This window comes from Rhinoraja longicauda, chromosome 11, assembly GCF_053455715.1.
Source record: "Rhinoraja longicauda isolate Sanriku21f chromosome 11, sRhiLon1.1, whole genome shotgun sequence".
NCBI classification, from domain to species: Eukaryota; Metazoa; Chordata; class Chondrichthyes; order Rajiformes; family Arhynchobatidae; genus Rhinoraja; species Rhinoraja longicauda.
The window spans coordinates 47,438,181-47,450,716 of NC_135963.1; the positions used below are offsets into that span (position 1 = coordinate 47,438,181).

At 41.1% G+C, this 12,536-nt stretch overlaps 1 protein-coding gene across 1 annotated transcript in view; it reads right to left on the reverse strand.

Annotated features, from left to right (window-relative positions):
- The window catches only part of lamc1 (laminin, gamma 1), a 177,071-nt gene that overhangs the window by 19,142 nt on the left and 145,393 nt on the right, over positions 1-12,536 (reverse strand). Inside the window, exons 16-21 of the mRNA XM_078407589.1 lie at positions 11,815-11,957; positions 11,539-11,717; positions 9,150-9,306; positions 8,430-8,635; positions 6,124-6,203; positions 1,299-1,436 (exon numbers count right to left, since the gene is read on the reverse strand). Of these exons, the coding sequence (XP_078263715.1) occupies positions 1,299-1,436; positions 6,124-6,203; positions 8,430-8,635; positions 9,150-9,306; positions 11,539-11,717; positions 11,815-11,957 (903 nt within the window). The remainder of the gene's footprint in view (positions 1-1,298; positions 1,437-6,123; positions 6,204-8,429; positions 8,636-9,149; positions 9,307-11,538; positions 11,718-11,814; positions 11,958-12,536) is intronic.

Below are 12,536 nucleotides of genomic sequence, written 5' to 3' on the forward strand. Positions count from 1 at the left end.
CCATACTAAGCAACATCCTGGTGAATCTCTTCTGCACACACTCTCTCTCTCTCTCTCTCTCTCTCTCTCTCTCTCTCTCTCTCTCTCTCTCTCTCTCTCTCTCTCTCTATTGCTGCCATATCCTTTCTGTTGTTTAGTAGGTATCACAAAATGCTGGAGTAACTCAGCAGGTCAGGCAGCATCTAGTTGTTTAGTTCAGTTTATTGTCACATTTACCGAGGTACAGGTGGTATTGTGCGGTGACCAGAACTGCACTCAGTACTCCAAGTGCACTCCAACCAATGTTTTGTACACTCAAAGCTTCAGGCAATGAAGACAAACTTGCCAAAAGTCACTACCATATCCATCTGTAATTCCATTTTGCAAAGAGCTCTGGGCTTGCACCTCATTGCCTCTCTGTACATCCATGACGTTCCTATCATTTACTTGATATATTGTACCAGATTTTAACTTACCAAACTTCCCATTTCCTCACACGTGTCTATCATTATATTCCTCCAACCACTGCTCCACCCACCTCTCCAGTTGAGGCAACACATCACTGTATCCTTGGGCAACCTACTTTGCTATCTACAACTGCACCATTTTCATGTAGTCTGCAAACTTACCTCTTTTCTATCCCCGAGCTTAACAATTCTCAACTCTTTATCCTTTTAGGGCTTGCACGTGTCCAACAATCTACCTATCCAAAAAAGCCCTTGCATGTGTCACCTATTATCTGTCATTCTCTGTCAACCCCCTCCTCGTTTCCAGCTTTCTTTCCTGCCCCCCTGGTGTACCAGTGGTCCACCACCTGTTACAGAAAAAACACCCATTCACCACTACCCTCTGCCTTTTGGATCTAGTTTGCCAATAGGCCTCTGATCCCTTGTCCCGACAACTTTCTGGACCAACCTACCGTGGGGGATTTTTGTCAAAAGCTTTATTGAAGTCCACATAAACCAATTATACTGCTCTGCCTTCATCAATATGTTTAGTTACCTCCTCAAAAAACTCAGACTTATGAGCCATGATTTCTTTTGCACAGAACAATGCTGACTCCTCCTAATCAGTCCCTGCCTGACCAAGTGAACATCAATCCCATTCCGCACAATTTTCTCCTTTTCTAGGATTAAACTTTAGGATTGCAGCCTCCCTCATCTCTTTTCCTAGCAGAATTTGCTTCCGATAGCAACTTTCTGGAACAGCAATTATTACATACATCTTGTTTCTTGGACAGTAACATGTTGAGCAATGAATACAATACATAGCTGAATTTATGGTTCTGGTTTTACATCATGTATAACTAACTGACTTACTTTTTGTTTAATTCATCAATGGTATTGGTGATGTCACCTTCTGCTGCCAGTGTTTTGCGCAGCAGTTCATAGGCTTTGGTGGAGGTGTCATTGGCATTCTTGGCAATCTGCTCTATTTCATCTGCTTCATTCTTGTGCCTGCAGGAATTGAAGAATGTTTATATATTAACAAGCATTATTCTGCTTTACAACTCAAAGTTCACTTTACATAGAATGCATTATCTCTCCAGTCATCTTCCACTGCTTCAGTGTTTGTTCTTCAGTCATGTTTGGGCAAATGTGCAATACCAGAACCATTATTTGGAGCCTCAAAATGTATTGCATACCATTAAAAAAAGAGAGCTTGTAAGGTTGAAAAATTTCATGCTCCAGATTTATAAACCGATAAATATTTACAAAAGGCAGCTTTTCAACAAATTCCCTTCTTCCTCACTTGGGTTCTTAAATTAGTTATTACCAGTGTAACAACATAAGAGATGCATTAACATCTTCAGTTTCCAACACTGCCTTGGTTTAGTTTATTATTGCCACCTACACTAAGTTACATGCAGTGAAAAAGCTTGTTTGCATTTTCTGCAGTCAAATCATTCTATACACGAGTACAATCAAGCCATGTAAAATTATAACAGGTAAAGATACAAATTATTAGAGTGTGGAATATTGTTACAGCGTTACAGTTACCGAGAAAGTGCAGGTAAAAAAAGTGCAAAGTCGCAATGAGGTGGGTTGCAAGGTCTGGACTAATCTCTACACTTATGAGAGGATTATTCAATAGCCTGATAACAGTGGGGAAGAGGCTGTTCCTGAATCTGGCGATACGTGCTTTCAAGCTTTTGTGTCCACTGCCCAATGGGAGAGGGGAGAAGAGGGAACAACCATGGTGTAAATTGTCTACCATTATAACAGCTACTTTCTTGAGGCAGCGTGGTGTAGATGGAGTCAATGGGGGTGCAAGCTGGTTTGTATGATGGACCTTGCGATATTCACAACTTTCTGTAATTTCTTCTTGTCTTGCCAGAGCTGTTGCCAAACCAAGCTGTGATGCAGCTGGATTCTTTCTATGTACATCTGCTTTCTCGGTGCATCTGTACAGGTAGGAAAGAGTCACTGGAGACATGTGAAACATCCTTAGTCTTCTGAGGAAGGAGCGGTGATGGTGTGCTTTACTGGGTGTAGCTTTAATGTAGTAGGCCCAGTAGGTGATATTTACACCTAGGAACTTGAAGCTCTCAACCATCTCCACTTCAGCACGACTGATACTGACTGGGGTATGTACACCTCGTCGTTTCCTGGTCAATAACTAGCTCGTTTGTCTTGCTGACATTGAGGAAGAGGTTGTTGTCTTCACACCATTTTATTAAGTTTTATAATTCCTTCCTGTGCTCCGTCTCATCGGTGATGTCATCTCCAGTCGTGACACCTGAACATTTGTCAATGGAGTTAGGGCAGAATTTGGCTGCAGAGTCATAAATGTATAGGGAATACAGCAAGGGTTTGAGAACACATCTTTGAAGGACATGTGTGTTAATAATTATTTGGAAGGCCTTGTTGTCAGTCCTCACTGTGGTCAATGGGTCAGGAAGTCGAGGACCCAGTTGCAGACAGGGTGCCGACTTCTAGGTCCAAGATTTGAAGGTGAGTTTGGTTTAGTTTATGGTGTCGATGGGAGAGATATTGTCAATAAATAGGAGTTTGACATAGATGTTATCCAGATGTTCCAGTGCCAAGGGTAGGGCCAGGCAAACGGCATCGGCTATGGGCCTATTGCGACTGTAGGTGAACTGCAGTGGATCATGGGTAACTTGCACCATGACCAGCCTCTCGCAGCACTTCACGATGGTGGATGTCAGAGTCACTTGACAGCAGTCAAAAAGGCACATCACCTTAGTTTTCTTTGGGATGATAGTGGTCTTCTTAAAAGCAGGTAGGGTCCTCAGAACGCCATCAAGCAAAGTTAAAGTTGTCTGTAAACTGCTAACCGGTCCATGCAGGCCCTGATGACATGGCTGGTGTCTCCATCCAGGCCATTTTCTTTCTACAGGTTCACTCGCTGGTCTAACACCTGCGGCAGTGAACATGGGTACAGATGTACCCGAGGCTATTGCGGCAGAGATGTTCTTCACTCCTATTGTCACTCTTTATTTCTGTGCTCCAAGGAATTAAGTCTTAGATGGCCCTATCTTTCCCTATAGCTCAGGCCCTCGAGTCCTGGCTACATCCTTGTAAATCTTCTGCGCACTCTTTGCAGCTTAATGACATCCATCCCAATGGAGGGTGACCAAAATTGAACATAATACTTCAAATGTGGCCTCACCAACATCTTGTACAACTGCAACATAACCTCCCAACTTCTGTACCCAATACCCCGACTGATGAAGGCCAATGTACCAAACGCCTTCTTAACCACACTATCTACCTGTGATGCCACTTTCAGGGAACCTGTACTCACAGATCTCTCAGCTATACAACACACACCAGGGCCCCACTTTTCACTCTGAAGGTCCTGCCCTGGTTTAACTTCCTTAAATGCAACATCTCATGCTTTTCTGCATTAAACTCCATTAGCCATTCTTCAGCCTACTTGCCCACTTGATCAAAGGTCAAAAAGATTGACTGTACTGCTCGGAGTTGTTTAACAGAAAGTGGTGGACATTGCTTGGTCCATCATGGGTACTGATCTTCCCACCATGAAAGGGATCTACAGCAAGTGCAGCCTCATGAAGGCAGTTTTTATCATCAAAGACCCACAATACCCTGGGCACACTCTCATCTTGCTACTACCATCGGGATGGTAGTACAAGAGGTTGAAGGCCATGACCTCCAGATTCAAAAACCGCTACTTCCTAACGGTCATCAGCCTCTAAAGCACTGTGCAACACTAACCATAACTGACCTCAGCAACTATGAATACTATGGTCTCTGTTTTGGTTGCACTATGTACTTCTGTTTTGCATCATTATCGAGTATTAGTAATTATTAATTTATAGTACTATAAATTTTGTGTATTATTGTGTTAGTAGGCCTGTGAAGCTGCAGCAGGAAAGATTGGCATTGTTTTGTTGCTGGCACACAAGGACTCTTGAACGCTGCATCGTTGGACTTCCGCTGGGAATGGACTTTAAGCTTCATCCCTGATTCTCAGTTGGGATTGGGAAAATCGCCTTCTTTGGGGGGCATTCCTGTGCACACTAACTGATGTCGTCTTGCAGATTGTGGCGTTTTCTGTGTGCTGCACGTATTTTCTGATTAAAGCATGCATTCTATTGTTAATGCAGCTGGTTCACAGGCTAAACGATGACTTTACTTTGGTTGATTAGCTTCAGCGGCACAGCGGTAGAGTTGCTGCCTTACAGCGAATGCAGCGCCAGAGACTCGGGTTCGATCCTGACTACGGGCGCCATCCGTATGGAGTTTGTACGTTCTCCCCGGGACCAATCTCGGGTTTTCTCCGAGATCTTCTGTTTCCTCCCATACTCCAAAGACGTACAGGTATGTAGGTTAATTGGCTGGGAAAATGTAAAATATTGTCCCTAGTGTGTGTAGGATAGTGTTAATGTGCGGGGATCGCTGGGCGGCGCGGACCCGGTGGGCCGAAGGGCCTGATTCCGCGCTATATCTCTAAATCTAAATGTAAACGGAACTTGGGCATTCAAGCCGCAAAAATATCTGTTAGAGTATATTTTTTAAATGGACATTCTACCCATTAGAGAATGCTTTCCTCCCTACCCCACATGCACATAGATAATCAGCAACCTTTTCACCCAACCGAAACAAATCTTAAACAGAGACAGACATTCAAATTTTATAAGACACAAAGTACCGCTGTAACTCAGCGGGTCACACGGCATCCCTGGAGAACATGGGTAGCAACATTTCAGGTCTCTTAACCATTATGCTAAGAGGTTCAATCCTGACTCCAGGAAATCTTTTAATCATCAAAATAATCTTACTGGTTTGGTTGCAGGTGGTGGGGTGAAAGGGGAGCGTCCTTACAGCTTAACAATTTTCCTTTTTATGTAATTACCTGAGAAAATGTGTTTATGGTTTCGCTTGACAGGATAAAGGGAAATATTTGTGGACCTCTGCAGGATTCAAAATCTACCCATAACTTCAAAAATACTTTGAGTGTCCATGAATCTTTGAGACGTCCCATTACAAATACAGTTTTGCAGACAACCTTGTTCTAAATAATTTTAGTTTGGCAAGAATGTAAACACACAAATAACAATTTCAAACAAAGATAGACACAAAATGCTGGAGTAACTCAGCAGGTCGGGCAGCATCTCGGAGAAAACAAATAGGTGACATTTCGGTTCAGGACCTTTCTTCCTGTTTATTACATTTTGTCTAAATGAGCATCTACAGTTCCTTTTTATTACATTTTGTCTAAACCAGTGTCATATTGTTACAATGGAAACTGGTTGTGACGTGCAAATTAAGTGCATGATGTATTAAGAACAGTTGCAGAATGAGAAGCCCGTAGAAGCCATTTTAATAGATGGAAGTATTAAAGAGAACTACAACATAAAGTGCTGTCCCTGTTCTTTATCTTGAAGATAGATTTCAAGGCAACACAAAACATAACCAACATCTGCAGTTCCTTTTTATTACATTTTGTCCGTATCCATTTTTTCCAGAGATGCTGCCTGACCCGTTGAGTTACGCCAGCATTTTTCCTCCATCTTTGGTATAAATTAGCATCTGCAGTTCCTTTTCATTACTTTATGGTAATTTCAACCATTTTATTAAAAGGAAACCAGTCTTCAAAAAGTGAAGCACAGATATGTGACATGAATCACTGAAAGTTCATGAATGAAATGTTTACCTTTCTGCAAGATTCCGAGCTTCTTCTGCCAGGAGTGTCATATTATTTGGATCAGCACTGGAATCTGGCATTGTTGCTGACTACAGAATAATAAGTATAATTAATTTACCATCCACAATTTACCATTTACACACTATGAAATGCCTCAGAAGGACAAAGCCCCAGAAAATAAGCAGAAAGTTCTTAATCTTCTTTTTGGCAACTTTCATGCACTAAACAATTTTTACTAGGAATCCAGCGATATGCAATGTAGGGCTGCTATTACAAAATAATCCAGGAGCATCAACGTGGTCTGCACTTCCCAAGTTATTCCCTCTGCAAATAGAATGATAAAGCCAGTAATGATCACACTCAAACTCCTCGTATGCTGCAAAACATACTTGCCGAATAAAGTATGATTATGATTATGATGATGACTTCCACATTAACCTACATGGCAGAGCCGACTAGCGCAGATGTTAATTGGGTTGCAATAGTCCCATATTGTGAGGACATTTCCCTGCCTGATAAAGATGTTGCATGTCCCATATGATACCACTGCCATTTAAGTCGTTGTGGCTGTCTTATTGATACTATTTATGACTGTCTTGTTACCAAGAGTCCTGGGGATTCTGTGAGAGAAATTTGACATTTGTCCCCTCACAAAATCCACAGAACTCTTGGGGATATGACAACCATAGCTCCTTAAATGAAGCAGCCAGTGGCATCATAAACCACAAGGCACTGCATCATGTCATAACTGGAGAAGCAGCATGGAAGCTGCAACTGAAGACTCACGCCAAGAACTCAACTTTACCCTCCGACTATACACGTCTTGGAATTCAAGACACCTGCCTGGGCCTTAGCAAGTGTCTTGCAGGCACCAAATACAATTTCAGGAGCTCTGTTAAAAAGCTGTTATAGGCCATATAGGTAGCAAGATATTTTAAATGATCCTTCCTGCCATAACTCCCAACCAGGTATTACATTAATGACACTGCCATGTACCTGAACTTGGGGAATTGTCAGGTAAAGCCGACTGCGAGAGATATGGTTTTTGAAGGCTTAGAGGAGAAATTGTTCAGTCTCTTGATGTAGGGGAGCGGGCGATGTTTTATTTCAGAGACTTAAGTGGAAACAACTAGCTCTCTGAAAAACACATAACTTTAATGCCGTTTTTCTTCTTAATTTGGTATGTTTGCCTTTCTAGTTTACCAACCAAGTTTTGGGAATATCAGGCAAAATCTTGTTTTAATTTTATATTTTTCCCTCTTTTACTTATTTAATACATCACAATGTTGCTGAAGCCCTACTCCAAACATGGACTGCTCACAACCTGCCCCTTTTTGGAAAACATTGCTGGTGACCCTGCATGTAGCCTACTACTGTTTCATAATCCCATTGACTTTACAAGATGCTGTCCAAAAGGAAGTTGACAGCAACAACCTACAAGTGTAGCTCACTATTATTCCTTTGCCAACTCCGACAGATTGGCAACGTTTCACAATCCCTTGTAGTGGCTTTCTTAATGAATGATTAAATATTTTGGAATATTCAGCGAAATACTTCTATCATCTGGAAAATTACGAGTTTACGCACATCATTTATATTAGTCTCTTCAGTTTTAATTCTCTAGATTAGATGCAGAGTGCATGTAGAAAAAAATAGATGAAAAAAACCAAGGTTTACAATTTTGTTTCCAGTTGCAATCTTCGGCTAAATGTACATTTTTGTAAAAATGGGGAAATCAAATAGAACAACAAATTTTCTTTAAGAGACCTCAATCAAAATGAAACTCATCTTATCTATGCATCTCGGTTATTCATGACTGAGATACATGCACATACTTTCCAGAATGGAAAGGCACAGCATTTCTGTCAAGAATAATCATTAGCCTATCAGGTGGACATCACTCATGACAAATAGAGTAAATGATGCGAGTCACTATATCTCATATCAATGTTATACAAAGTCAGTACAATGTTATTTAGGCTATATATTTATGGGCTACAATTAAAAAATAATCACTCTTCATGACGGGTCACAACATCCGAACAAGATCAACCATAAACAATCTTCCATTCTACAAAAAAATGAAATGCTGAATGCAATGAACTGGCCAATATGAGCAAGATGGAAGCCTAGGAAAGAAGTGAAGTTGTATTTACGCAATGAGAATATCTTTGATGATATTAAATGTGTAGGTATCAGAATAAAATTGTAAAGCCTTGTTTATGTTTAAATATTATGGTAAAGCAAGAATTATTCATCTATGAACTTACACTTTGTGTTAGTGGCATTCAAGTTATTTGTAGAGAAGAACCTACCACATTTGCCATGTTTTCCTTGGCTTTTTCAAGCTCTGTTCGTGCATTTGAGATTATTTTCTCTGCATCCTGCATACGATTATTGGATCGTTCTGCTAAGTCTTCAGTATTATCTACAGTATCCTTTATATTTTGCAGACGTCCCCACTGAGTGGAGAGAGTGTTATTAATTTCGGCCAAGCGGTCCATGAGACTTCTGTCGACATCTGTTGAAAAGTTCCATAATATTATTAGGGAATATTTCACACCATGTACGCAACTTCAAAGAGGTACAAAAAAGTTTGGGCAGCGCAGTGGCGCAGCGATAGAGCTGCTGCTGGACAGTGCCAGAGACCCTGGTTCAATCCTGACTATGGGTGCTGTCTGTGTGGAGTTTACTAGTTTGCCCTGTGATCACATGGTTTTTTTCCGGGTGCTCTGGTTACCTCACTTTCCAAAGACAAGAGGCTTTGTAAGTTAATTGGCTTCTATAAATTGCCCCTGGTGTGTAGGATATATGAAAGTGGGATAACATAGAACTAGTGTACGGGTGACTTGATGGGCCTGTTTCCATGCTGTATCTCTAAACTAAACCAAACAAAGTTTTTGTTTTGGCTGGTGAGCAAACTCTAGTTAGTTTATAGTTAGCATTATAGCACTTAAGTGCTATTATGCTAACTGGAAGCTAACTAGAGTTTGTGATTCTGCCATTAATGTCAACATTTTCGTTAATATATATACCTCTCATGTTTTCAGCATCTCTGAGGAGGTCCATAATGGCTTTTTCGGCTTCCTTCAATCTCTCTTCAAAGGCCTTGTCATTCACTGTGTCCTGACTTGTCCCCAGGTTTGCAATTAGATCTTCCAAGTCCTTAAGTTTCTGTCTATGTTCGTTTACCTGAACATGAGATAAAAATAAAATATATTACAATTACTCAGCCAATCAAAACAAGGTAGACACTGGAAACTATTTTTGACAACTCAAGTCAAAGATGATAAATCCTGCTTCAAAAAAATGTCCTTGCAACGTAAATACTTAGCTTCAGAAGTATTTGAATCATTGATTAAAACAAATAGAATCTTTAAAACATCCATTTGAAAAGTCATTTTCCCCTTTTCTGGATATATTAACTGAATGGCTACAAATACAAGTATTCCTGCATACAATTAGTTATTGAATGTAATTAACTATATTATAGCAAACTTTAGTTCTTTCCTTTCTTTGCTGTGTGTGGTCATTCCAGTTATTCACACTATCAACTCAAGTAAGGAAATTATTATTTTAATCTCCTGAAGACAGTAACTGAAAGGGTGACATTCTACAAATGGATTTATTTTTACTTTCTCAGGAAGTAATATCAAAATCTGATATCTGCAAATTGGAACTTGCAGAGCTGCAATAGACAATGGCATTACAGGTTATTCAATGAGCTACACCTGTTCCATGCAGAGTCCCCTTAAGTATAATAGTATCATTATTTTTCTTTGTCATACGTAGACTTTGTTACTCATATCAACTACTACAGAATTCCCATTGTAGTTATTCTGTCTAAAGATATTTTCGATGTGTTTATTAATAGATTGATTAGTGAGTATTATGGGTTGTGACAGCTCCCCTCCTTTGGATACCCCCGTGTTCTCTATCACTGCTGACTGAGCCAATCCCCAGCATTATTGGTAACTGCTGGCTCCAATGAGCTGATATTGGTTGGCCATTTGAACCTTGTCAGCCTACTCCCTAAAAACCTAAGCATTCTAGCCCGAGGGAAAAAGGTGAGAGAAGCAGGAGAGAAAGATGAAGAAAGAATAAGGCGGGAGAAAAATATGAAGGGAGAGGAAGTGAGTCTCCACCCTGCTCGCTGTGTTCCACTGTTGCAGGTTTGAGTAAGACTAAGCCATTGGGGCAAACCCCAGATCACCAGTGCCATCGTATGGTCAAGATTGGACTGGTGGTAAGAAGCATTAGACTGCACTAGCTGCCAGGACAAGCCTGAGACCACCAGTGCCTCCTCTCAAGGCAAGGGTGAACGGCCTGCAATCACCACACCTCCTCCTTCGAAGACCAGTACTAAGCTGCTGGCACAAGCCCGAGGTTGCCTTTGCCGCCGCACATGCACGGTGATGCCGATGGACAGCATCCCCATGCAGTCCTGGACTTTCTTACCACTAGAAAATATATCATGTGAATTCACCCTACTGTTAATGTTGGTGTGACCACGACCAAACCCGGTGCCGCAGTGTTTATGACCTATAGTTTGCACACTCTTGCAAGTGGAATAAATCTTTAACAGAGCTCCTGATCTGTGGACGCCTCTCTAAGATATTTCATGTTTTTTCTTTAAAGCAACTGCCTTGTTCGATTTCAAAAACGAAGACAATTTTCTTATGAAATAAAGGTGTTGGATTTAACATCTCATTATTTCACTTTCTTGTTATCTCAAATTTGTGCATTCATTAGTTACATCCAGGTGGGGAGAAAAAAAAGTGTCTCTATATATCTGTTGTACTGGTATTAACCTGTGCTGGATCTGTTCCAGCACATTACACCCACTGTATAATTGTGTTCCTAAAAGTTAACAAGAGTCTAGACCGGCGAGCTAATGGAAGAAAGCACCCAGAGTACATTTAACAGGATGGGACATTTAATGATTCTAGGTGCAAGCCATCATTTGGTACCAAAATTCAACTATTAAACTCAGGAACTTGGTGACTATGATCTCACCGTTACAGACACTTAACTTTACAGAAACATCAAAAAAGCCTCAATCCTGTGTCGTCTTTGAGGACACCAATTTAGAGGTTGCATGTAAGTTGTTTGGGCTAAAAGGGTTCACTGAGGAGAGCCAAAACCTATTTTGTGGAGAGCCAAAACCTCTTTTGTGTGCACCAAGAAAGGTGCTTTTCATCTGAACAGAGGTGGAGGTCAAACCCCAGATCAAGGAATGTTAGTTAAACAAGTAGTGCTCCCATAGCCTACGTTAGATTACTCAAATTCTTAATAAGATTTTCAAATAGCAGCTAATGATTTGGCAGGAGAGACTGGAAAAGATGACAATAAATTTAGACAGCCTCGGATTATATTCACAAGATGGAATAATATGACTACCAAGTATAAAACTGAGATTCCTACTTTATCTTTCACCAGCCTGTAACAGGCAGGGCACTCCTGGCAGCCAGGTCTTGTGCGATTGTAGAAATAATTTTCTTCACACTGATCACAATGGGCACCCACAAATCCCTCCTTGCAGTCACATTTTCCATCATCCTTGCACTGTAACGATCTTGAACCTTCACGATCACAATCACAGGCTGCGGAAACAGGGACACAAGTTTTTGATATTTTCCCAGAAGTGACAAACCATGTTAATAAGTTTCTTAAAATATGTCAAATAATTGTTACACTTACGTTTGCATCCTTCCCGACTAAAACCGAAATGATGAGGTTCACAACTGTCACACTGCTGACCAACAACACCAGGCTGGCACTCACACTGTCCATTTTGGGTATCACACTGCCCATTAACAGAGCCAATGGGATTACAGTCACACCTGGGTGGGGGGGGCAAGGAGGGAACTGTAGTCAGGCCATTCATGTTAGAGTACTGTTAGTCGTTGGATTGCAATATTATGAAGTTAACTAGATATTTCCAAATCCTATCACATACTCTGAAGGCTTGGGCCAATCTATGCGCCTTTTTAGTTTAGTTTTAGTTTACTTTAGGATAGAGATACAGTGCGGGAACAGACCCTTCAGCCCACCGAGTCCACGCCGACCAGCGATCCCCGTATATTAGCACTATCCTACACACACTAGGGACAATTTCACCAAGCCTACAAACCTGTACGTCTTTGGAGTGTGAAAAGAAAACAGAGCTCCTGGAGAAAATTCTCGCGTCACGGGGAGAACGTACAAACTCCGCACAGACACCACCCGTGATCAGGATCGAATCCGGGTCTCGAGCGCTGTGAGGCAGCAACTTTGCTGCTGCGCCACTGTGCTGCCCTCAAATGTTATTAAACACATTATACCAGAAACAATCAGCTCAAGTATTTTTCACTTTGTGTGGCGTTAATGACACACAAGATTAGATAACATTGTGATGAGAAAGAAATTATCTTTAATGATGG